Raw genomic sequence first — 26,432 nt, 5'->3', positions numbered from 1 at the left:
ATATATAAAGAACAGAGTCAAATTTATAAAAATACAAGTCATTCTCCAATTGATAAAAACATATGAACAGGTAATATTTAGATGAAGAAATTAAATCTATCTATAGACATATAAAAAAAAAGTTCTAAATCATCATTGATTAAAGAAATACAAATTAAAACATCTCTGAAATATCAACTCACACCTCTCAGACTAGTTAATATGGCAATAAAGGAAAATAATAAATATTGGAGAAAATGTGGAAAAACTTGAACATCAATGTATTGTTGGTGGAGCTGTGGACTGATCTGACTATTCTGGAGGGCAATTTGGAACTATGGCAAAAGGGCTATAAAACTGTGCATACTTTTGATCCAACAATACCACTACTAAATTTGTATCTCAAAGAGATCATAAAAAATGGAAAAGGATCCACATATACCAAAATGATGACAGTAGTTCTCTTTTTGATGGCAAAGAATTGGAAATCAAGGAGATGCTCATCAAATGGGAAATGACTGAATAAATTCTGGCATGTAAATATAATGTATTACCACTGTTCCTTAAGAAATGATTAGCTGCATGGGCAGCTGGGTAGCACAATAACTGCATCAGCCCTAGAATCAGAAAGATATAAGTTCAAATAAAGCCTTAGACACTTAACACTTACCAGCTGTGTGTGACCCTAGGCAAGTTACTTAACCCCAAATGTTTTGCAAAAAACTAAAAAGAAATGATGAGCAAGCAGATTTCAGAAAAATCTGGAAAGACTTGCATGAATTGATGTGGAATGAAGTGAATAAAACCAAGAGAACATTGTACTCAGTAACAACAACACAGTGCAATGATCAATTTTTGACAGACTTAGTTCTTCTCAGCAATTCAATGATCTAAGACAGTTGCAAAGTATTCATAATGGAAAAATGCTATCCACATCCAGAGAAAGAAATATAAAGTCTGAATGCAGATTAAAGAATATGACTTTTACTTTTTTGTTTTGTTTTTTTCTTTTTCACGTTTTTTCCCCTTATTCTGATTCTTCTTTCACAGCATAACCAATGTGGAAATATATTTAATATGATTGAACATGTATAACCTAAATTAGATTGCTTGCCACCTTGAGGAGGGAGAGAGAAAAGAAGGATGGAGGGAAAAAAGAATGGAAATCAACATCTTCTACAAGTAAATGTTGAAAACTAAAAAAAAAAAAAAATATATATATATATATAAAATAATAATAATTCAGTGTGCTTCCCATGACTTGCACATCTGCATTCTTCTTGAATGTATGCAAGAAGTACAAATGAGACATTAAAAAAAGAAAAAACATGAATTTGGAAGAAGTCACAGATAAAAAGGGCAATTTTGTTACTATCATGTTAAATTTAATACACATTTAAAAAACCCCAAACTGTATATAACCTGAGTTCACAATTCCATATACAATGTTTCTGTTTGTGTATTGAAATGTTTATATTTGTTAAGAACATAATAAAAAGGAAAAATTTTAAGTAAAAAAAGAATATATTCATGACACAGAGACATGAAGCTGCTATTAGTGTACAAGAGAACATTATGTTCTGTGGCTTCTTTAAGTTTTTATTCCTATGTTCTTTTCTAACATATTTTTGCTAGTCTCTTCTTTGCATCAAAGTCACAAGTATCAAAGTATGTACTGACTTTAATTTCAGGATCACATTGACTTCTTTGTAGACTTCTTCCACCTTCCTTTCCTTTCCACACAAGATAGCATACAAACTTTAGGTAAGTTTGTCATGAGTACTACTATTTGCAACAACCAAGAATCCCAAGAAATAATGTTTCTTGTTGCTTGGGATACAATTAAAAACAATTAAACCAACTATGGCAAATCCTTTATTTCCCTCTCCAAAGAGAATTTGTGAATCATCCTTATAGCTGTAACTTCCTTTTGTTTTCTGGTTTCATTTATACAAAAAAATGATAATAATAAAATGATTTATTTTCTTTTTTCACCTTTTTAAAAAAACAATAGCTTTTTATTTTTCAAAATACAGGCAAAGATGGTTTTCAACATTCACCCTTGCAAAACCTTGTTTTCCAAATTTTTCTCTCCCTCCCTCCATACTTCTCTCCCTCTCCTAGACAGCAAGTAATCCAACATAGGTTAAAAATGTGCAATTCTTCTGAACACATTTCTATATTTATAAAATTATTTACTTTCTCCAAGTATCATTTCCAGTCAATGTTCACGGGATAGATCTCATAATTAAAGTAACAACAATTAGGTAATCTTTCTATAAATGATGAAAATTGTGTGATCTTTAGTACCCTTCTTTCTTATTCTGTTTTATTGTCTTCCCCATAGAAGGAGACTGCTTGGGACTTTTTTTTTTTGGGGGGGGGGTATGTATTTTTGCTTCAACATAACAATAAGGATGAGAATTTTTGTGAAGAGATATTGATCAGGAGGAAGACAATGGAGTGGATTATATCTGAGAATCAATCAGTGCTTAGCGATCCCAAATGCCTCACCTCTGTAAAAAAAAAAAAAAAAATTATCTCTTTACTCCAAATAATAGCCTCCCAGTGATATCCCATGTCTATAAATCATAAAAATACTATAAAAATTAAAATGAGAAACAACAAAAATGACAATGGAAACATATAAGTTACAAAAATGATAGGAACAAGAACCTAAGGCAACTTATAAGAAAAAATGAAAACTACTTGTTCTCATCCTTTTAACTGGCCACCTCACTGCTGGGCCCTTACCCAAGAGAGGACAAAGGCAGAAAGAAATGCTTCATAAATACATCAAAACATTTTTTTAATACCAAATAGGTAGAAACAAAGTTAGATGTCCACTGGGGGACAGTTAAATTGTTGGTATGTAAATGTCATGGAATATTTATTATGGCTTAAGAAATGAATTCAGGAAAAAGGATGTGAATTCAAATTTATATGAGCTGAAAAAGAATGAAGCAAAACTACGAAGATAACATACACAACTCCAACAATGTAATGAAGAGAAAAATATCCAGCTATTTTGCTGGATGTCTGTGTTAATTTTGGAGAGAGAGAGAGAGAGAGAGAGAGAGAGAGAGAGAGAGAGAGAGAGAGAGAGAGAGAGAGAGAGAGAGAGAGAGAAAGAAAGAAAGAAAGAAAGAAAGAAAGAAAGAAAGAAAGAAAGAAAGAAAGAAAGAAAGAAAGAAAGAAAGAAAGAGAAATGACTCCCATTTTTCTATGAAAATATGGGACTACCATGAATGTGGAATGTTGCATATGCTTTCTAGATGTGGTTTCTACATCACTTGGGTTTATTTATGTTTTTCTTTGTTAGGCAGGAAAACACTGAGTATTGGGAAGAAGTATAACTATCAATGACTGATGGCAACAGTAAACTTTATAAACTGCATTATCAAGTAGATGACCAGAAAGAAAGGTAAATTAATTATATGGTAAAAATGAGATGATCAATAACAAGTGGTACAATAGTGTTCCTGGAATGCTAAAACAACAAAAGAGAAGTACATCCTCTATGAAAGACATGGAAAAATATGAGCATGACTTACATGAGAAGTCAAAGGAGGTTGACTTCCACTATTAGAAGAACCCTCCACACTGGTGAATTCATAGATCAAAATGCTCATTAATGCAATAAAAACTGTTATAATAGCTTTCTATTAATAAAATATTTCTATTTACTAGCAATTCAACATAGCCATAGTTTAATACAAACATTTATAATGGTGATGACCTTAAGATCCTGTAAGACTCTGATGTACCTCCAGAAATACCCAAAATAGAGTACATATATTTAACATAGTTATAGTAGTATTTTTTATTAAATACTAATGGTCTAAAAAATAATAAATGGCATATAATATATATATATACACACATATACATATATATACACATATATATATGATGATGCTAATAGTCAAAACATTTTATGAAATTACATTTCCTAGTAAATCAGCTGATTTGGTAATTATTTGTCATTCTGAAAGAGGACCAAAATGACACCAAAATGTTGTAGTCAAGGTACAATGTGTCTGACTGTGACTGATCAGACCAATACAAACTCAAAAGCTCTATCACATGTTGAGCACAAATAATTCACATGAACATTTAGACTGGATATGGATATTGGTGTATCTCATTTCTTTTTGAATTATTGCAATTTTGTTTCATTCATACAGCATGGCACCTTCTTTACCATGGGTAAACCATGCTGGATGGTCCTTTTCCAGTGACTCACATATCACATAATTGATTCTGAAGTTCTTCAGAAAAACCATGAGAATATGCTTATTCTGTTTCCTATGAATTTCATGTGAGCACTTGCCTTGTATGAATTCTCCATAAAATAGCCTTTTAGCCAAATGTATGTCTGACATTGGAACAATGGAACCAACTGATAAGAGCTGCACTCTCTGCAGTAGTTTGAATGCTTGGCAGTTTAACTTGAGCAAGCATCTCAGTGTCCAGTTGGTCTCCAACTCAAAAGATTCTCTTGGAAGAATTCAAAAAAAATCTTAAAAGAGAAAAGAAAAATGGGGAAAGGAAATGAAGCTTTGGAAAAGGAAACACAGACACTGTCTGAAGAAAACAATTCCTTAAAAAATACAATTGACAAAATGGAAGAAAGATATACAGAAGAAAAAAAAAAAAAAACAAACTACTTCTTAAAAAATAGATTTGGTAAAATGGAAAAAGAGAACTTCCTAAAAAATAAAATTGGTCAAATGAAAAACTAAACTAAACTAAAAATGTGGAAGCAAGCATACATTCTTGTTTTACTCCACTGGTAACTTGGAAATCTTGAGAGCATCATCCATTGTCCAGAACCTAGGCAAGCATGCCATCATGAAACTGATGTACAATACTGATGAACTTCTCTGGGCAACCAAATTTTGGTATAATTTTCCTCATGACTGACAGTATCAAAAACCTTGATGAAATTGAAATGCTGTATACAGACCTCTGTTCTGCTCCTGGAATTTCTCCTGGAGTTGTTTGTCAGAAAACATCATATCAACCATTCTTTGGTCCTTTCTGAAGCTATGCAGGCTCTTAAATAGATGACCATCTTTCAGGTGAAAATCAACCTATTTTTAAGGAGAATTCCAACCAGAATCTTGCCATCAATAACTAAGAGAGGTCTCCCTTCTCTCCCTCCACCCCAATTCCCAACCTTCTGTTATTGTCATAAGACAATCTATTTCCTTTACTTTATAGAGATAGCCAATGGAGGCCATCCTTGAGCTGCTGGAAATTTTCTGTTATCTTTTGTAAGAGCAATGGACCCCACTAATTTTGTAAATCTCAGCTGGAACAGAATCAGCACCAAATAATTTGCCACATGAAATGAACCTGATGGTATTAAAAACCTCTTCTTCAGTTGGAAATTAGGCTAGAGATTTACTTCCATGGATTCAGCATCGATTGATGATGTTCAGTTGAAATCAATATGGAAATGTTCAGCCCATCCCTCTAGGATCATGTTCTTATTTCTAGTCAATGAGGCATCATCAGCACTGAGTAGTTGAGATGCCCCATAGGTCTTTAACCCATAAACAGCCTTCATGGCATTATAAAAATGCTTTGAATTATTATTATCAATTTAAAACTGAATTCCATTTGCCTTCTTACTGAGCCAAGAATCCTGCATCTTTCTACACTTTGTTTGCACTTTACTTTTGATATAGTTAAATGCTGCCTTCTTAGATAATGAACTATCTTGCTGATAAATCTTTGGAGTTCTTGTTTTTTGTTTGGCAGTTTCTGAATTTCCCCATTATTTTCATCAAACTAATCTTGATATTTATGAGTGTTCTGACCCATATGAGCAAATACTGTGCTATACGCCAAATTTGTAAAAGCTGTCCAATCCTTTTGTGCTCCATTGTTGCCAACCATGTGGTAACTCAACTTTTCCTCCAAGTTAGCAATAAGCTGCTGAGCAAAGCTTTCTAATTTGCAAAGATTAAATTTTCTGGTAATTATTTTGTCTAGGAGCCAGCATTTTTGTTGAATATGAATATTTATCTTGAAGAAGATAAGTCTATGATCCAGATCAATCCAGGACTCTGTGCTACACTGCCTATGTCACTCTCACACACTTAGTCCTACTTTCAGACCCTTAATCTCTTCTCCTTACAATGATATAGTTTATTAAATGCTAATTTTTGCCGTAATGGTATATCAATGAAATTTTATTGCATTTAGATAAATGAAAAAGTATTGGTGATGAGAAAATCATGAAAGTCTTCAGTAATAAGTAACTGTTGCTTCTGTTCCTCTCACAAGTTCCCTGCTATGTCTGATAGTCTGTGCCTACTCTTGCATTAAATTCACCCAGAATTATAGGTTTGTTCTCTTTTGGCAACTGAGGACATGGTCTCCAGATCTTCATAAAATTTTTCTTTGGCTCATCAGGGTTTGTCATGGTGGGTGCATACAAAATGACAATGATGGCACAGCACTTGTTGCAAGTGGCAATCGTGTTGTCATGAGTCTGTTGTTCACTCCTAGGCTTGGCACATAAGCTTGTTGGTTAGATTAGCTCCGATCGCAAAACACGCCACTCTCATAGAGTGCCCCTTCATTGAGGCCACTCTAGAAAAATGTGTATTCAATTCCAACTACTTTGGTAAGCTGGTCTTTATTTGCCAGCATTATTTCCCTTGGGGCTGCTATTTGGATGTGACACTTACTGAGTTCTCTAGCAACAAGAACTGTTTGTCTTTCAAGTCTAATAGATTTCTTGTAGTCCATAAGCATGTGCACATTCCACATACTGAACCATCCTTGCAGAAGTCTTTGTACCTTTTGTGTGTGTGTTTCAACCATGGAGTAGGATCCTCACATGCTGCAGTAAGCAGACCAGAAATGGGCAAAGCACAGAATTTTTAGGGTCCCTTTTCTAGCATCTTCCTCTTGCCAGGAGGTGAAAAGTGCAGTTCTTAAAAAAGGTTGGTCAGACATCCAGGAACCTGCTGAATCCCATTGCTCCTTCCAGTGAGAAGATAACTCTCTGCCTTGAGCCATTTGTGTGCAGGATTGTGGCTATAGAGACCCAGTGTATCTGCACCTCTGCTTTGTCATTTGCATGTTGCCATAGGACTATAAGACAGGTAGAACTGGTAACAGGATATGGATAATTTCGTTTGGTTTGTGCATAAATTGGATAAAACTGTCCTTCCCTCTCTTCCAGAGTCATCTAAGCCTAGTGGCAAGATAAAAGTTAAAACAACTGCTGATGGGTTCAGAATGCAGTGGATGATCTTACTATCTTTGATGTCTGACTAAGCTCTTGCTTAGTCATTCCACACAGCCTGCTTCAGCTATCTTCATGGACATTGGAACAAACTGTTCTCATCTGCCCATTCTACGATGGGAAGTCTTCACATGTTTGGGATAGACATCTCCTTAACTTACCAAAGGGGTTGAGACCTCTCAATGACCTTTACTCTATTTGCCAAAATGCTTTACCAAGATGTAGCTACTGCATATGCTATAGCTTCCTGGAATTATAGGTGAAAGCTGGGTGAATCAAAAAGTCACCAAAGGTGGAAAGCAGCCCTGAAAAGGGCTCAAGAACCCTAGTCTTCCTTGAACACACTCTACACATAGGTAAGGTAAGAACAGAATTAAGGATTGTGACCCAGATCTATTAATTTTGGGGCTGCTGCTCTTTCCACTGAACTATTCGGTCACCTTTAGACACAGATGGAGCTGATTCACTTTATAGTGTTCTCATACATGCTTAACAAAATACTGTATTAGCAACAAGATTATTACTATTATTCAGTAATCAAAATTACAAACTTACTTTATGAACAATCCTCAGATTCACATATTTATTTGCAGCCCAAAACCTAGATTTTAAGATACTAAACAATTTACTTTGATGTTTTCCTTTCATATTAATCCACATTATAAAGTGTTTAAATATATTTGTGGTTTATTCCATGTAAAATGCCTTTCATTCCCCAACTCTCCTTAAATTGCTCTCTACAAAGTCATCAGAATACCTGCATCCTCCTCATTATCCAATCTAATAGCCTTTTTTCTGTAGTTGTTTTTCTTAATTTTTCACAGCACTGAGACGCTACTTATATTCCAAGAGACTGCAATCTTAATTCTCCTACCTCCACTCCTTTTGTGTCCTTTGTTATCTCGTCTTCCTCTTCCTATTCTTTAAACTTAGGTGTCCCCCAATGTTATGTCCTTGGCCCTCTTCACTAAAGGAAAGAGCACACAGAGCTTAGAAAAGATCTTTTTCATTCCTGTGGCTTCAGTTTTTACTTTTGTGCAGATAACCCTAACTCCTCCCTAAATAGCATCAGATTCATTTTATAGAAAATGAATCTAACCTCTTCCATTTTCCATTTTCACATTAGGAGGAAAGTGATGTTCAGAGATTTATCCACTGTAACAAGTTGACAAAGCTAAGATTCCCTTTTGTCCAAACTTCTTTATTATTGTAAATGACCCTGCTATATAGATGATCCTGCTATCCTCCCATTTGCCCACGCTTATATTCTGATTCTTCCTTGACTCTTCAATCTAGTCCCCCATTTCCAATCAATTATCAAGTCCTGTGCATTTCACCCAGCACAGTTTTCCCATTCTGTCCCTTCCTTTCTAATACAATTACAAACACATATCCTCATTCCTTTCTTTTTTAGACTAGCCTTTGAATGGGCTAGATTCTCTTAAATAAATTCTTCACACTGCTTTCTATTAAACATTTCTAAGACACTGCCTTATCAAATCATTTAAAAAAGATATTGACTCCTTATTTGTCCCCCCCCCAAAAAAAAAGAGAGAGAGAGAGAGAATAAACTCATCAAACCCCATACAATCTCTTTTTCCTAGCCCCTTCATACTAGTTTCCACCTTATTCTTACATTGTTATCTCATGCCTCTTCTTTTCCTAACCATCTAGTTAGTTAAGGCCATAACTTCAGATCATACTGAGAACCGTGAACTCTTCAATATTCCTTGACACATGTCAAGATTCTCTCATGTTTTACTCTAGTCTCTGATGAAGAAGTACCCCTTTTCTCTTTACCAAGAATAACACTCCTTATTTGTCACTCAATCCTATTCCCTCCTGTGTCTTCCAGCAGATTACCCCTGCAATTGTTCCCATTCTTTCTCTAATCTTGTATCTCCTTTTCTGCTAGTTTCTTCATGAAAATCCAAGTATCCACAATCCTTAAAAAAAATTTCCCCAAACTCTACCATTCCCCTTGAAGTACATTCTTTTTCAAACTCAATAGAAATAGCAGCCTACAATTCCTCTCTTCACTTTAACTCTTCATCTAATTTCTGATCTCTTTATTTAGCTTGAAATTGTTCTCTTCAAAGTTATCAATATCCTTTTTCTCCTATCCAAAGATATATTTTTTTAATCATTCTGGAACTCTCTACAGCTTCTGTTACTTGTCAATCACTCTCTTCTCTCTCCTGATATTATCTTCTCTCTACATTTTCACAACACTGTTCTCTCTCATTCAGTTCTCCTCCTATTTTGATCTCCTATCAAAGAGTGCTTTTGATGGATCATCACTCAGGTCATGCCTAACAATCTAGGGAGTGTCCCTAGGGCTCTATCCTTAGTCCAGTCTCATATTCTAACAGAATGTCCTGTAGACATATTACAACCAACATATCTAAAACAATTCATTATACTCCTCAAAGTCTCCTTTCTTCCAAACTTTATTTCAGTCCTCCAGGCTTACAACCTAGAGGTCATCCTTAATTGCTCATGCTGGTATAGGCCCTCATCACCTCATGTCTGAAATAGTGCAATACCTTGGTAGATGCTCTCCCTACCACAAGTCTCTCCCCATTCAGTCCAACCTCCATTTAGCTATCAAAGTAATTTTCCTAAAGTATAGATCCAACCATGTGAACACCTGTACTCAATAAATCCCAGTGATTCTCTATCATGTTCATAATCGAAGATAAAGTCCTTTGTTTGGCATTAAGAGCTCTTCATAATCAGTTTTCCTCCCCTTCGTGTTTTTTCAGTTGTCCTATGCTTCTCCCCTTGCCCTCTCCATATATTCTTTGATCTGGTAGTGTGGCTTCCTTGCTGTTCCTCAACAAAAGACTGCGTCTTTCAGTTCCAGGTATTTCTATAGGACATACTACCTCAAGCAAAGACTGTTTTCCTTGATTATCATTTTCCTGGATAAAATCCCTTTCCACAGAAAGTCTTTCTGAAACTCTTTTAATTCTAGTGTTGTCTCCTCTATTAGATTCAACTCCTCAAGGTGGGTTGTCTTTTGTACTTTCTTCATCTCCAGCACTTAGTACAGTGGCTGACACATTGTAAGCATTCAATTTTTATTGACTGACATAAGCACCCTGAGAGCAAAAATTATTTCATTGTTATTTTATATCTTAAGGGCTTATCAGAGTCTAGCAAATATTAGATACTTAATGATTCATATTTAGAATGAACTTTCTTACCCATTAACCCATATTTCATTCCCCTCTTCATCATTCAAACTTAACTCAGATACCACATTTTTCCTGAAGACCTTCCCTGAGGCTGTCTTTACTTACAAAATACTGATTAAATTAAATATTTTTTAATTATAGCATCTAGCACCTTATGATTGTTCTAGAAGGTACTAAGTAGTTAACTTATTGAAAATACCAATGAAAACAAGTCAGAGGTTGGCAAGATGAAAAAAAGATAGGAACAATTTATATTGGAGGCTCTGCAGGAAGATAGGAATATTGATCTCTTGTGGGAAACTGAAGTAATACAACTGTTCTAGATTTCAATTTGGTGTTATACAAGAAAAAAGTTACCAAACTGTACATATTCTTTGATCTAGCAATTTCATTCCTGGACTACTTATATCCTAAGGAAGTCAAAGACAGAAATAAAGGTCCAGAATACAACAAAAAATTCATAACAACTTTTTATGAAAGCAAATAAATATCGGTAACTTAGAACTTATTTGAAAAAATTAGTTTATGAATTATAAAATACTATATTCTGTAATAAAAGATTACTATGAACTCATGTAGGTTGAAGAAGAATATACAAACTACAACCATGTAAATGAAAACATAAAAGGAAACTGAATTCAGAGTAATGAAAAAATTAGTGAAGGCCCTATAGAAGACATAACAAAAGATAGAAAAGCAAGGGACCACTAAGGGAAAATACTGTATATACTATCAGAAAAGGTTATTATATTAGCTGTTTTTGATTACATATTTTTGTCATAAAGAAGGGCTCAATATAAAATTGAAGAAAAGGAAATGACTATGATATAAAGACAAAAAGGAATCACATTTCAATGGTCTACAGATTATTTTTTTTGACTTCTGAAATCTCTCACTGATTTATCTTGCATTTCTGAAAGTTTTACAAGCTAAAATTAAGCCAAATCAACTTTCTAACTGATGGCAATAACATATTTAGGGGACTATAAAAATATACTTGTGAGACAGTTTGGAAAATATTATGTCACTTAGTATCCTGACATAATTTCTTTTATTAACCCAATAGGGCACTTAGTACTTTCTTTATCCCAGTAAAGTTTGCTATTCTGTTTTCTATGGCTTCTTTGCTCTATTTGACCACACCACTTCTAAAAAGACACCTAATTTAAAAAAAAAAAATCACTACTATCTTGGCAGTTTGTTTTGTTATTTAAAGTCACAGGTAGTCCTCAAGTGATTTGTTTTAAATCTTGCTGTAGTAGGATGGGTATAGATCTGTTTGGTGGGAAGAAGTATTAAAAATCTTCTTTAGATAAATTTAACTATTTTCATAGTTCCCATTAGTTTTTGAGCACTTTAAGGGTAGGTTCTATTCTTAGTATAACTGTAGTCTTCACAAGGATTACCTAATCTATGCCTTTCACATAGTAGGTATTTACTAAAAAAAATAAGTAGTTTCAATCTGACTCTTCATGACCACAGATGAATGAAATATTTATAGAAAAAATTCAAAGGAGAATCATAGGGTTGTAAGCTTAGAGTTAGAAGGAACCTTAGAGGCTACTGAGTACAACTGTATTATTTTATATGTAAAGGAACGGAGGCCCAGACAACTAAAATGACTTAGCCAGGAGTTACTTTGCTAATAAGTATCTAAAATTACTATGACACCTAGCATCCTGTTCACTAACCCCTCTCCCCCTCAAAGACGTTTTAGGGATAGATGTGGACATTCAATATTAAAACAATTTTAGAGATTTCACCAGATTTTATAGTGTCACAGTATAGCAAACACCACTGCTACAACTCATGCTTATATAGTGATTTAATACTTATAAAATGCTTTCCCCACAACTTTATAAGGTAGGTTGTACAATTTCTATTTTCTTTCATAAAGTGGGGAAATTGAGGCTCAAAAAGCATAAAACTACTTGCCCATTATTATAATGAATAGGAAGTAAAAGAACTGGGACTTCAAATTCAACTCCTCCAAATCCAAATCCAGTTCTCTATATAACACTCTAATTCTTAAATCACAATGAGAATTCTTTGTTATGAAGAAAAAGTTAAATTCATTAATAGTTTAAAAATGTAAGGAAACAGATAAATTTTTAGGATATCTAAATCAATTGATTTATAATATCTGGAATCTTAAAGAGATGAACCTTTACTTCCAAAGACTCAACTATTCAGTCCAGCTCACTCTAAAGGATTAACTTCAGTTGAAGGGTTTTGTTTTGTTTTGTTTTAGGATAGGAAAGTGGCAAGAAAAGAGAACTTGCATTTCATTAATATAGGGAACTCTCTTCCAATGGAAATTAGCAATTGCTCTACAAATTATATAGATCCAGAGACTTGCCTGAAATACTAAGAAGTTATATAAATTGTCCAGGATCACATGACCAGTTTTGTACCAGAGATTATAAACACCAAGCCACCTCACTGAACTATTTTTATTTATCCACTGACAACTCTTTTTTTCTCCTATGGAAAATTGTTATTTTTCATTAAACAAACAAACAAACAAACAAACAAAAAACCCAAGCCCTTAGAAACAAAAATTTAATACTGCTCCTCGAAAAACTTTAGCCACCAAATTAGAAAGGGAGGAAATACAAACTTTTAAAATCTTCTATTTAAATGATACTTTGGATTCTATCCTCGTTATACACTACTTGTAAAGAAGGAAAGGCCTGAATTTCTTCTGGAAAATGAGGTTTGACAGCAAAGTTCTCTTTTATGTTGTGATAGCCCCATCTGGTGGAACTTTCATTTTTTTTTTTACCATAACTATCAGCATTTAAAAAAAAAAAAAAGATGATGCCTATTACCCACTTCCTAAAAGGGAGGTTATGGACTCAAGATGAGGCATTTATTGTAGGACATGATCAATGTGAGGATTTTTTTTATTAACTATGTTTATATTACAAAATTTTTTTAATGGAAGGCACGGAAATAGGAGGGGAGAAACAAAAAAGTTAATGCTTGAAAAAAAAAAATTTTAAAAAAGAAGAGTTACACATCTAAAAAAAAATAAGATTTGTTTAAAAGCTACATGAATTAGACTTACATGAACTGATACTAAGTGAAATGAGCAGAACCAGGAGATCATTATACACTTCAACAACAATACTGTGATGAGGATCAATTCTAATGGAAGTGGCTATCCTTAACAATGAGAGGATCCAAATCAGTTCCAACTGATCAGTAATGAACAGAACTAGCTACACCCAGCAAAAGAACAATGGGAAATGAGTATGTTCCACAACATAGCATTTCTACTTTGTTATTGTTTGCTTGCATTTTTCTTCCCAGGTTATTTTTACCTTCTTTCTAAATCCTATTTTTTTTGTGTGTGTAGCAAGATAACTGTATAAATGTGTATCTATGTTGTATTTAACATATACTTTATTTATTTATTTTTATTATAGTTTTTATTTACCAAATATATGCATGGTAATTTTGTAGCATTGACAATTGCCAAACCTTTTGTTCCAATTTTTCCCCTCCTTCCTCCCCCAAGATGGCAGGTTGACCAATACATAACATATACTTTAACATGTTTAACATGTATGGGACTACCTGCCATCTAGGGGAGGAGGTTGAGGGAAGGAGGGGAAAAGTTGGAACAGAAGTTTTCGCAAAGATCAGTGTTGAAATTTTGTCAAGAAAAGGCTATTAAAAAAAAAAAAAAAAGCTACATGCATTTAACTTCATAACAAATGCTACATGAAGGCATCCACATCTTCTCCAATAAGTTTAAAGCATGTCAAAGTATTTTTAGCCAGTTACTATTAGTAAAGTGAAACAATTCAATAGGCCCTATAAATAATGATAAATTAAAATCTCAATTTACTCCATAGATGCTACCCTGAATTCTTTTTTTTTTTTTTTTTTTGACTATTGTTATTATTCCTGCCAGCTCAATACTCTACCTTTAAAAGAAACTGGCTTTTTTCATTTAAAAAAAAAAAAAAAAAGGAATTTAAAAATTAGTAAAATTACAAGAAAAAAGCAAGATAGTTTCAGGGATCAATCTCATTTGGCTCAAATCATCAGATAAGATTCAGTCAAGATTATTACATCAATGATATATAATCATAGGAGCAGTATATTTACTTACCAAAATATCACTAATACTTCCTAAAAGATTTTCAATAAAAGCATATTCTGATTAACAGTCAAGTTTGGAACTGAACCACTTAACAAACTCCATTCTTTTATCATTTTAATTAACTGGTTTATTATACCACTAAACTTTCTATGAAAGAAATAGGAAATTTTAATAGCAACTGAATTGTGCTAGAAATAAAAAGTCATTAACTTGTAAAGACAAATATCAATGTGTGCCAAAATGATATCCTTCTATTAAAAAACAAAATCAGAAATATTTTCTATAAGTATCTTTGGGCAAATCCTAGGTAGACAAAGACATGCCAAACTTGGAGTCAGAAAAATCCAGTTCAAATCTTACTTTAGTTAGACATTTTACTAGATGTGACCCTGAAAAGTCACTTTTAACTTCTCTGAGCCTCACTTTCCTTAACTGTAAAGCAGGGATAATTTTAATAGCTATCTATCAAGGTTATTGTAAGAATCATCAAATCAACTATCAGGCTAAATAATAACCTGAACTCATGATGACCCATCTCCTAATATGCATATATAGTGATATATGCAAGGCAAAGTGAGGCATATACTTTTAGACATAAGCAGTGTGGCGATTTATTATAAAGAACTATTCAAAACTTAAAGCAATTTATAAATGTTTACAATTATATGCACACTTTGTTTCAATACTAATACTTTGATTCCCCACCTATAATAAAACTGGAAATGGACTTTGATTTTACTAGTTTAAAAAATAATATATTTGTCCATTAACTGTGTGTTTCTGCCATAATGTTAAAGTTTACTAGATACAAATATAAAGCAGTCTATATTTACATCTGGACAAACTACAGCCAAGCAAAAAAAATCTCACAAACAAAATTTCTCCATGTATCTACTATTCTTCATCTTAAGTAAGCATTACAATACCAGGACTTCCTCCAGACCTTCTGATATAAGAGAGAGAGGAGAAAGAGAAACAGAGACAGAGATAGAAATAAGGGGAGGGAGGAGGAGAGGAAAAGAAAGTGAGACAGAAAGTGGGCATATATGTACACCACATGTAAATTTTTTAAAAAGAAGAGTTACACATCTAACAAGCCATGCCAGTTTGTAGACCAAAACATTTCTGATAATCTGAAATTCAAACAAGGACTTATATCTAGAGGACATACAACATATCCTTTTTTTCTACAGTATATCCTCACTTAATCTGGATTTTCAAGAAACACAACATTTCAGAAAAGTAAATATTCTACATAACTGAAACATACCTCTTTTAAATGCTTTTAAAACCTAAATCATTTTTAAAGGAATTTTTTCAAAAAAGGAATTTTGTTTTTTGTCATCTTTAAACAGAAGAAATACATCTTTTCTTGAGACTTTAGGCTCATCATTATAAACATGAAGTATTTTATTGTGCTATGAAAGCCATAGGTTCAGGAGTTAATAAGATAAGTTAACTTGTTTTGCTCCCACAGAGATTGTGATATTTTGCTAATAAGTTATTGTCTTATACCCTCCCTTCAAACTATTGTTATTACTTCTCTCTGTCTGTGCTAGCAGTTACCATTTCTAATATGATGTGAGCTGGGAACCAGATAATTAGGTTTGTAAGAACTGTATGTTAAGTAAGAGTTAATTCTGAACAAGGGCATGTGGGCCTCTTCCAAAGATGATAATGGACTGTATATATAGCACCATGACTTTGGGAGAGTTATTTTGGCCCTTCAGAGATTTTTCTTGTTTTCAGGCTCATGGCTGTGATCCAGATGGTTGAGACAGCTAGACATCTAACCTCAGCATAAGTAGGAAATTAATTTGTGTATGTGTGTGTATGTTTGTGTGTATGTATGTATGTGTATGTTTCTTTTTTAGTACATAATTTTGCAGGATACAAGACCTAGTTCTAATTTCCTTAGAATATAATCTGATTTATCTGCCTTATAAACTTTTGAAACTTTATATGATTTACAAATAATAATAGTTAAGATCTAAAATATGTCCTAAAGTCATCCATATTTACCAACTCCCCATTCTTCCTCTCCTGCAATTCCATTTCTTATGTTTCAGTATATCAGAATTGAATATATTCAGTTTCAGATAAGAAACTGCAGAAACACAGTTTTGCCTGTAAACAATTTAAGGGTTTAAAGAAAAACAAAAATCCTAGTCTATGACTTGCCTCACTTGACTAGTTTTGATGCTTTTTCTGAATTCCCTAAGTTTTAAGGCAAGACATTCAAGAACGTGACTTGTCTTGATGACAATAGCTAGTATTTATATAGTTCTTTAAGGTTTGCAATGCACTTTATAAATATTATTACACACTAAGCTATTAAAAGTCTTTGAGATAGGATTTGAAATCAATTCTTCCTGAATGTAGGTCTAGCATTCTAACCAATGAGCCTATCAACTGCCTTAAATGCAAACTCTACACAAGTACAAGGGAAAGCATAATAGGGTAGAAAAAATAAATAATATCTAAAGAGATAGAGCTGAATCTAGGCCCTATCTAGGTTGACAAGCTATGAGACCAGGGGCAAGTCATATTACCACTCTGGCCTTAACTTTATCATCTGTTAAATAGTAAAGCTACACAAGACGGTGGGTGAGGCCTCTGTCTAGCATGGCCTTCTACAATTCTGACAGTATTATGCATACAAAGTCAAACTGATCATTGTTCCCAAAATTTTTTTATCTTTGGCAATGACATTAAATGAAGCTTTATGTGAAGTATGCCCTTCCTAATTATCACTAATTGGTTTTTTGAAAATAATATTTCAGATGAAATTATATTACAAATAGTACAATTATTTCTATAATGACAAAAGAATAAATGGGAACTTCAATACATTAGAAAAAAATTAAAACCTGATTAGCTTAATTCCCTTTCAGAGAAGTGAAACCATAAGACAGCCACTATGGAGAGCAAGCCAAATAAAGCTGCCTGAGTAAGCCAACAGCTTAAACAGAGACTTAAAGCTCTGAGTTGGAAAGATCCCCGAGTTTTGTTCAAATTATGAATTCATACCATAAAAGTGCCATCAGTACACAGTGGTAGATACCTTTTAAAAAGTCAGGATTTTATTTGGATGGTAATGTATGGAGAAGTGAAGGATAGAAACTGGGGAAAAAAATATTGACATGAATGGGGTTTTCTGATAGGCATTTGCAAAAAATAAGCTGGGGAACTAAAGAACTCTAAAGAAATATTAAGGGGGCAGCTAGGTAGCGCAGCAGACATAGCACCAGCCTTGAATTCAGAAGGACCCGAATTCAAATCTCATCTCAGACACTTCCTAGCTGTGTGACCCTGGGCAAGTCACTTAACCCCAGCCGGGGTTGGGGGGGGGAATTAAAATCCTCTATTATCCACCTAGAGATAAAGACTCTAACTTATAATCTTTTTTTAGGGGGAGGGAGAGGGAAGGGAGGAACTTGGGAAAGGTACAACCAAACTCCCTGCAGGAAACAATAACCTATTGTTAACATGTAGAAAAAGAAAAATGATGAGAACTGGAGTTCAAGAACTGACCTGCTGGTTCCCAATCCCAGAAACCTTTCATAAAAACAGGAAAAACTAGGAAATCAATGGGATAATGACTTTAAATAAGTATTAAGTTGGGCTTAAACGTTTAAAACCTCATTTCTTCTCCTCTTTTTTTCTTTATTTTCCAGAAGGGCAGTGGAAAATTTTCATCAATAACTTATTGTCTATTACTGATAAAGATTCACCCCTTATCATTGCACTTTTTTTCTTTTTAAAAATCATTTTTCTTTTAATCGATTTTACAATTCATTCAAAATTAATAGATACAAAGCTTCTGATATGAACCTGAGATATAGCTACCGTGTTGGATGTCAGATGGCCAGAATCCCCAAAGATCCAGATTCAGCCTGCTATTAACCAAAAAAAAAAAAAAAAAAAAAAAAATAAATAAAATAAGAGACAAATATGAAGGGCTGAATTTAGGACTGAAGGACTAAATGTGTTGAACTGCTCAGCAGCAGCTCATGGGGAAAGGCCATGAGGTTTGAATTAGGTTGACAATTGAGAGGGTGTGCTACAAAGATTCTCAAAGTCTAATATCCAGGGGGTTCTGTCTTGGTCTGATAATGTTTAGACCATTTCATTACAGAAAAGCTGAAGAAAGTTAGTATGGCTAGGGGCCTAATGAAGAGTCTAATACATGCAAACTAGCCACATGCTTATGTGAAAGGAAAAAAGCTGGGCTGACCAGCATATTTCACAGAAGTATTCTGGAGTTCAATGTAAAGAAGAAGTTCTTCATTAGACGTATGCCCAGAAGGAAGTGGCTGCCTCAGAGAATGTTCCCACTGGAACCTTGGAGCCTAGAAGAATAGCTTAGGAAGAAGCCCTTGGCTTAGGTCAGAGAATCTAAGTTTGAACTTGAGGATTATCAGTGTACTTACTAAGCACTTTGTGCCAGAAACAGGCTGAGCTTTGGAAATTCAAAGAGGAGCAGCCCTCACACATGAGGTATTAGTCTTGCCTGAAAAAGAACCTTACAGACTAATATGAGAGACTATAAGCAAGCAAATATGTACATACAAGACAGATACAAGGTAAACTGGTAAGGGATCCCAAAAGCATAAAGATTAAGAAGGACTAGGAAAGGCTTCTTATAGAGGGGTGGGACTTGAAGAAAGCTAGAAATTCAAGATGAGGCAAGAAAGAGAACAGAGGACAAGTGAATAAATAAGTGAAAAATAAAGATTCAAACAGGGAACCTGGATTGAGCTGGGCTGATTATTGGGGAAGAATTTTAGAACAGAATGTATGCCTGCCAAATTATTTAGGTTGGAATAACTTTGTGTGTAACTTATGTCATCTTCAAATGTTAAGAGAATCCATCCTGAATGCCTCTTTAGTCATAAAAGATCAATTTACCATAGATCTATATATTTTTTGGACCTTGGGAGCTTGTTCTAGCAGGAGAGTGCAGCTACTTGTATATCCTTGACTGAAACACAGTATGCCTATCGAGGACGGAGTTCAACTGAATGCACAGCTTCGGGAGGGACGCACATGGAGTGGTGAGGGAGGAAGGGAACACCCACCTAGCCAGCCAGATCAGCCAAATCAATCCTGGTGATCAATGGGGTGACAGATGTCACAACCAGATCGTCCTCACAACCAGATCTATATATTTTTTCCCTTGAACCTAATAATATTTTTAGCCTGTACAAACATCTTGTCATTACAGAGGACATATTTGCTAAGTTACTTAAGTCAAGGCTTATTTGTCCTAAAAATAACTGCTTTAAGAAATGTCTCTCAGATTTCAATTCATTATAACATATTAAACAACTACTATGTAAAACAAAGAGACACAGGCTATGCTTTCTAGAAAGACAATTTAATGGGAGGGACAAATATATAAAAAACAATAATATAAAGGGAAGATAATACAAAGGAGAAGTTAAGGCAGTGTTCTATGGCAGAGAGTTCTATGAGGAGAGAGATCACTTTTACCTCAGGGTGTCAGAGAAGACTTCATGGAGAAGGTGGCATCTAATTTGAGCCTTGAAGTTCAGTAGTCACAATCTAGTGAACAAGTCCACATTTGCCCTATCAAAATTTATGTACTTTAATAAGATTCTCAAGGTTAGGATTAGGATATACACAGGAAGTGATTTTTTAAAAAATTTCTTTATAACCTTAGGCTTAAATATTACAATTATATTTCACAATTACACGTCATGTTTTTTTTTATAGAATAGTATATGGAAAAATACCTTTTCTTCATTGGTTGTAAAGCAATCTGGATCCTTCCTTTTCTTTTTCCCTTTTTTATCTTTATTTTGTTGTGTGGTGGCAGTCTGGTAGGGCTGTAAATCTACTCGGGAATGAAACTGATATCTACCACTTTCCACATCACAGTAGTAATAAATTCCAGTAGAAGGATCATAATAGAGTTGATTTTCCTTTCAAAGGAGACAAAAAAAAAAAAAAAAAAAAGAGGTCCATTAATGAAAAAAAAAATTAGTATAATTCAAGTACCACTAAAGTTAACATAAATACAATAAATGTATCCAATATTATATATCTTCATAGTTTTCTGAAATACTCTATATTATTAAACATGATTTAAATTTCAAAGTTTATACATGTCTCCTTTCATTAGCAAACCATGGGAAATTAAAACTATATAAAAGATGATCAATAAATTAAAAAGTGCAATAATTGTACAATTCAAACACAAGTAGCCCTGCTCCAAAACTAAACATATGATTTCCAATTCTATAATTAGGTTACTCTATATAATCACTTTAAAATTGCCAGGTACAACCTCTAAAAGCCCCAGCTTCACAAAATATGTATCTATCCTTAATTGTAAACAAGTTATGATACTTAGCAGATAATGACAAAAAACCTGTCAAGCCTCCAATAATTATAACCCAAGAAATTAATGAACAATAGTCTTGATAAAATTTACAGTGAAATGTATATATACACATTTATAAAGTAGCATCTTATTTTGACAAATTAGGGTTTAAAAGTAAAAAAATATAACTTCAAAATCTTTTACATCAATTATATATATATATATATATGTATATACACACACACACACACACACACACTCCTCTAGGGCTATACAGCTAAAGAAAAATAAGACCAGATTGAAAATCCGATGGCTAATTGTAGGATGAAACCATACAAATGAGTCTTTGAAAGCATTAATTTGCTGCACATTCAAGATTAAAATTGATTCTTAGCAATATGACCAACAAAAATTCAGTCCAAATCTGATTTAGTCTTAATCACACAATCATTTGAAGGAAAAAATTAGTAATTTTTCTTTGTTCTCTGCTAAAAGTTCGTATTAGCAGAAGACAAAAACTTGTCATTCAATCTAATATATATTTTCTTACTGAGTCACTTTTATATTCCAGGAGCAAAAAATTAATTAATGATATTCAAAAAATAAACACTTAAAAATGAGACTGAAGACAGGAAATATTTTCATTTTTTCTACTGATAGCTCAATATAACAACATGCTAATGACATTTTTATTATACTTAGCATTTATGTAATACATTCACAAAATATTGAATGTCTTCACAATATTTCCTTTGTATTTCTACAGGCAAATAGGAAAGTTAAAATAGGATGTCTGCAGTTTCTGCTTTAGGGGTGAAAAGCAAAAATTCTACCTTATTACCAATAATGTATTTCTTTTACCTGTAGAGCTTGAGAATTGGTAATATTCTCTACTCAGCAAAGTTATAACTTAGATTACAAAATCAACTAAGTACAAATAGTAGAATACAAAATAGTGCTGAGTCCCCAGTTGTGCATTGGCTACTTACTGACTGTTTGAATGCTCAATTATGAATTAATGAATAACTGAATTTCTTTAAAGTAACCTTCAGTTTTCCCATAATTGATGTTATTAAAAGTTACAGATACTCTTTATACATTTTTAGCTTTCTTTTTAAAAAGATTTTGGGATTCCCTTAGTAGCTTTGCTATGGGTGATTAAAGTGAATAAAAATAATCTATGATTCAAGCCATTCGAGTTTTGCTGTCATATTCACACAACCTTGTCAATGTGACATTTATAAATACAAGTATTTTCTTTTATACTTCCAAAAAAGTCAGGAATAATTGCTAATAGAATCAGACTCAGAATAGTGACAGTGTAGATGTTATAAATATCCCCTCTGTTTTACGAATTAAAAAAACTTAGACCCTAAGAAACAGTATGACTTGTCTGAGAGCCATGCTAGTAAACATCAATACTGAGATTCAAACCTCAGTTTTCAGATTAATGCTAGTGCTATATCCACTACTCTATGTTAAATGAAAAACTCTATGTTACTCTAAACTCTTGGTTGAAGGCTATGGAAACTGAGAAAGACCTGAAGTCAATACTGAGGTACTTTATTTCATTTTAAAACATACCTAAACTGAAACTATTGTAATGGAACTAAAATGTTACTAAAACCTTTACTCATTATGGTGGGGGGTGGGGGGGAGAGAGAGACAAGTGGCAGGAAGGAGAAGAAAATATGAAAGAAAGCAGCACTTTCATAAGCATCAATTTGTGAACATGTCAGCCACACTAAAGCTCTCAAAAGCTCTTCTCAAGATGGGAAGGCTAACTGGATCACAGTGCTCAGATATTCCTGGTCACTCAAGCCAATGTCTTTGGTACTTGAACCAGGTTAGTTGTAGCCACTGAACCAGTACCCTCTCTCTTTTCAGCCAGCATGAATACCTTACATATCAACCTAGGAAAGGTTGAACTTTCAAAGTTCACTCAGGCCTTCTTTCTGGCTTAAAACTCAGATCAGCCTTCTTATCCTTCAACACTTATCTAGTCCAGAAAAGTTACATTAATATCAGTCCCCAAATATCTAAGAGAAACAAAGCCAACATTTTTTCCTTATACTTCCTACATTAAGATAATTTGTATTGCACACAAAATGTGACTGATAAAGTCCAAGTGCCAGACATCAAATTTGGTAATTTTACCTGAAAATTTTGTTATAAGTGTTAAAAGAGAATTTTAAACCATATTCAACTTTATTTACCTTGAATTATAAAATGTGAAGACATTAAAGTCCATTCCATAATACATTTTGCTAAAATTTATTTTGAAATATAAACGATTGTGAAAGACCAAAGCAAAAATATTATACTTAGAATTCTAGAATTAAAAATATTTTGGTTTCCAACATTTTTCATAATAATAGTTACTGTTAATTCATGCTTAAAGTCAAATTCTGTTCGCAACATCTGAATTAGAGAATAATGTAATTAAAATGGTACAGTATATGAAATGAGGCCAGTGATTTTTTTAAATACAATGTAATTGCTTTTAGGATATTACAGTAAATACAAATAATTAAGGCTAATATGGAATTGCAATAATAACACTCTTCCTTAAATGTAAATGTTTTAAAGGTAATAAATTTAAGTGAGTATACGGTAATAATTCAATATGCGAATCCTCTGGATATGAAGTTCCTTTACAATGAACTCAGCCATGTTAAAAAACAAAACTCTTTATAAATCATGTAGTGTTGGCCTAAATTATGTACTTCAATGATAATAATGTTCCAGCTAAATTGCATCAATGTGCAGATATTCATAAGCAAAAATAATTTCAAGCACAACTTCCATTTGACTGACATTTGAGTAAGCAGGCCTTCCAGTCTCTTGGTTTCTGTATTCTGTGTCTTTTCTCCCCTTTGAGTAAAACTGTCCTTGCTGAGTGCCTCATGATCCCCCATGGAGAGAAGAAAAAGATGTGTCTTATCATTTACACCTGATGATTGCTAATATTTTGAATTTTAGTCAACTACCTCAGACACTTACATTTCATATATATATTTCAAATACATATTATAATATATAAAGATTTCATCAAGCAGATAAGAGTTGTTTTAAGGTGAAGATTTCCCCTGAAATTGCTCAACATTGACAAGATATATTATTATATTATAAAATATAATATTATCCTGAATTATTATAAGATATAATATCCTGAAAGAAGAAACTTTAAAATTTAATCTAATCTCTTCATTTTACTGTTAAGGAAAGTGAGGCACAAAGGTATAATCTACAGTTAAAAAATTAGTTAATAACTAAGTAGAGTGTACTTGATTTAAGGGGCACAAGGAGAAGAGTGTCTAGAAGGAACTATCCAAGAACTCTTTCCCAGTTAGCTTCCCTATTCTACTAGAAAATTTGATCAAAGGAAGGAGCTTGATTATATTTGTAGGAAATCTATTTCTGGAATTTTTCAGATACAGAGATTCATCCATGTTCCCTACAGCTAGAATCTATGATTATATGTTTACAGCTCAAAAAAATCTTAGAAGTTTTGAATCCAACACTCTCATTTTATAAATTAGAAAAGAGCCCCCCCCCAAAAGCAACTAACTTGTCCAAGGTTACATGGCTAGTAAATAGAGGATCTAGGTTTAATAACTTTTGCCCTCTTCTTCTTGAACAATATAATACTTTTCCCCTAGCTCTTACGTGACTGTCTTGCACTCCCAGATGCATATTTATGTTCTATTTTAACTGTATTGTTAAAAAAAAAAAAAAAAGAAAAAAACCTATTTTATAATTGATAGGGTGTTAAAGGATATTAACAAGTAGTTTTCAGAAGAAATCAAAGTTATCAATAGTAAAATGCTTATTATCACCAAAATAAAATATTACATAAAACTAAAATGTCCTAATATAAAAAGGTAAAATTATTTTTACATATAAACTTATTTCATAAGTTATATAAAAATGCTCTAAATCTCTGACTAAAAATATACAAATTAAAACAAATCTGAGGTATCACCTGACACCTATTAGATTGGCTAACAAATAGAACAAGAAAAAGACAAATGCTGAAAAGGATATGGAAAAATGAAGACACATGTATTATTAGGAAGAATTGTGAAGTGGTCCAACCTTTCTGGAAAAAATGTCAGATTATGCTCAAAGAGCTATAAATGTACCCTTTTGACCCAGCTAATGCCAGCACTAGATCTGTATCTCTTTTTGGGAGAAAGGACCTATACACAAATATTTAGCAGTTATTTTTGTGGTAGCAATGAATTGAAAGTTATGGGGATGCCCATCAAAAATTGGGGAATGACTGAATAAGCTGTAGTAGGCAAATGTAATGGAATATTATTGTGCTATAAGAAATGATGAACAGGATGATTTCAGAAAAAATCTAAAAAACTTACATGAACTTATACAATTATACAAACAATAATACTGTAATGATGATCAACTGAGAAAAACTTAGCTACTCTAATCAATACAATGATACATGATAATTCCATGGGGGGGGGGGGGGGAAAGCTTCCATCTCCAGATAGAACTGATAGATTTTGAATACAGATTTTTTTTTTCCCACTTTCTTTATTTTCCTTGGGGGGGGTAGGAGGAAGAGGAACACATAGCTAATTTGCATGACTTCACATGGAGGTTTCATATTACTTGCTTCTTAATAGGTAGGGGAGAATAGGAGGGAGAAGAGAATTTGGAACTCTAAATAAATTAAAAAAAAAAAAGTCTTAAAAAAATAACTTCCTTTTCTGGGAACTATCCTCATCACACTTTCCTTGCTTAGCAGGAAACATTCATTGAGGAAATGCAAAAGTAAAAGCTACATCACTAAATGTTATGAAATCATGTGTAAAATACTAGAAAGCAGTATGATTCAGTGAGATAAACACAAATTTGAAAATCAGGAACTCAAATTATAATTCTCCTACAATTAATGATCTGTTCTTTGTTTTTGTTTCCTCATTTACTGAAAATGAACAGAAATGGATTAATAAAATGTGTGAAATGCTTAAATGCTAATGAATGTGTTTGCTAATAATAAAAACAAGTATGAGATTTTAAGAGAAAGATATCTAGTACTTTCATATGGATTCATTCAAACAAAATAATTTAATGAAACTTAAATAAAAGACCCTTCATTTGGTTATTTTCTACTAGCATCATATTTTTTCCCATCTTTCCTTTCAAGCCTATGGTTATGGTATTTAAAAAAAAAAACCCAAAACTTTAATTCCTTTGAAAATATTATGAATATAAATGTACATATCTAAAAACATACACTCTTTTTGCAATGACATAATTACTAAAAACTTCTCAAAAGTTTTTTTTAAACAATTACATATTACTTAATATAGAAATTAGTGTATAAGTGGCAAAAATGAAGCTGTGACAGACATAGAACAAACAAAATCTTCATCACAATTCTATTTATTCTAATTAATCAAAATCCTAGAAGTACCAGAACATTCTGTGACCTTTCAATACTCTTCAATAATTCTAAAAAGTTTTAAAAGCATAAATTTCCTTTTTTCTTTTGTG

General features: G+C 33.0%; 1 protein-coding gene across 2 annotated transcripts in view; it reads right to left on the bottom strand.

Annotated features, from left to right (window-relative positions):
* AGGF1 (angiogenic factor with G-patch and FHA domains 1) overlaps window positions 1–26,432 on the bottom strand; it is a 62,021-nt gene that overhangs the window by 28,061 nt on the left and 7,528 nt on the right. For both annotated transcript variants that reach the window (XM_074282318.1, XM_074282317.1), the window contains exon 5: window positions 20,320–20,508. In XM_074282318.1, the coding sequence (XP_074138419.1) occupies window positions 20,320–20,508 (189 nt within the window). The remainder of the gene's footprint in view (window positions 1–20,319; window positions 20,509–26,432) is intronic.

This window comes from Sminthopsis crassicaudata, chromosome 1 (assembly GCF_048593235.1).
Source record: "Sminthopsis crassicaudata isolate SCR6 chromosome 1, ASM4859323v1, whole genome shotgun sequence".
NCBI lineage: Eukaryota > Metazoa > Chordata > Mammalia > Dasyuromorphia > Dasyuridae > Sminthopsis > Sminthopsis crassicaudata.
Note: the sequence above shows the minus strand (reverse complement) of the source record. Positions and strands in the feature narration are given on the sequence as shown.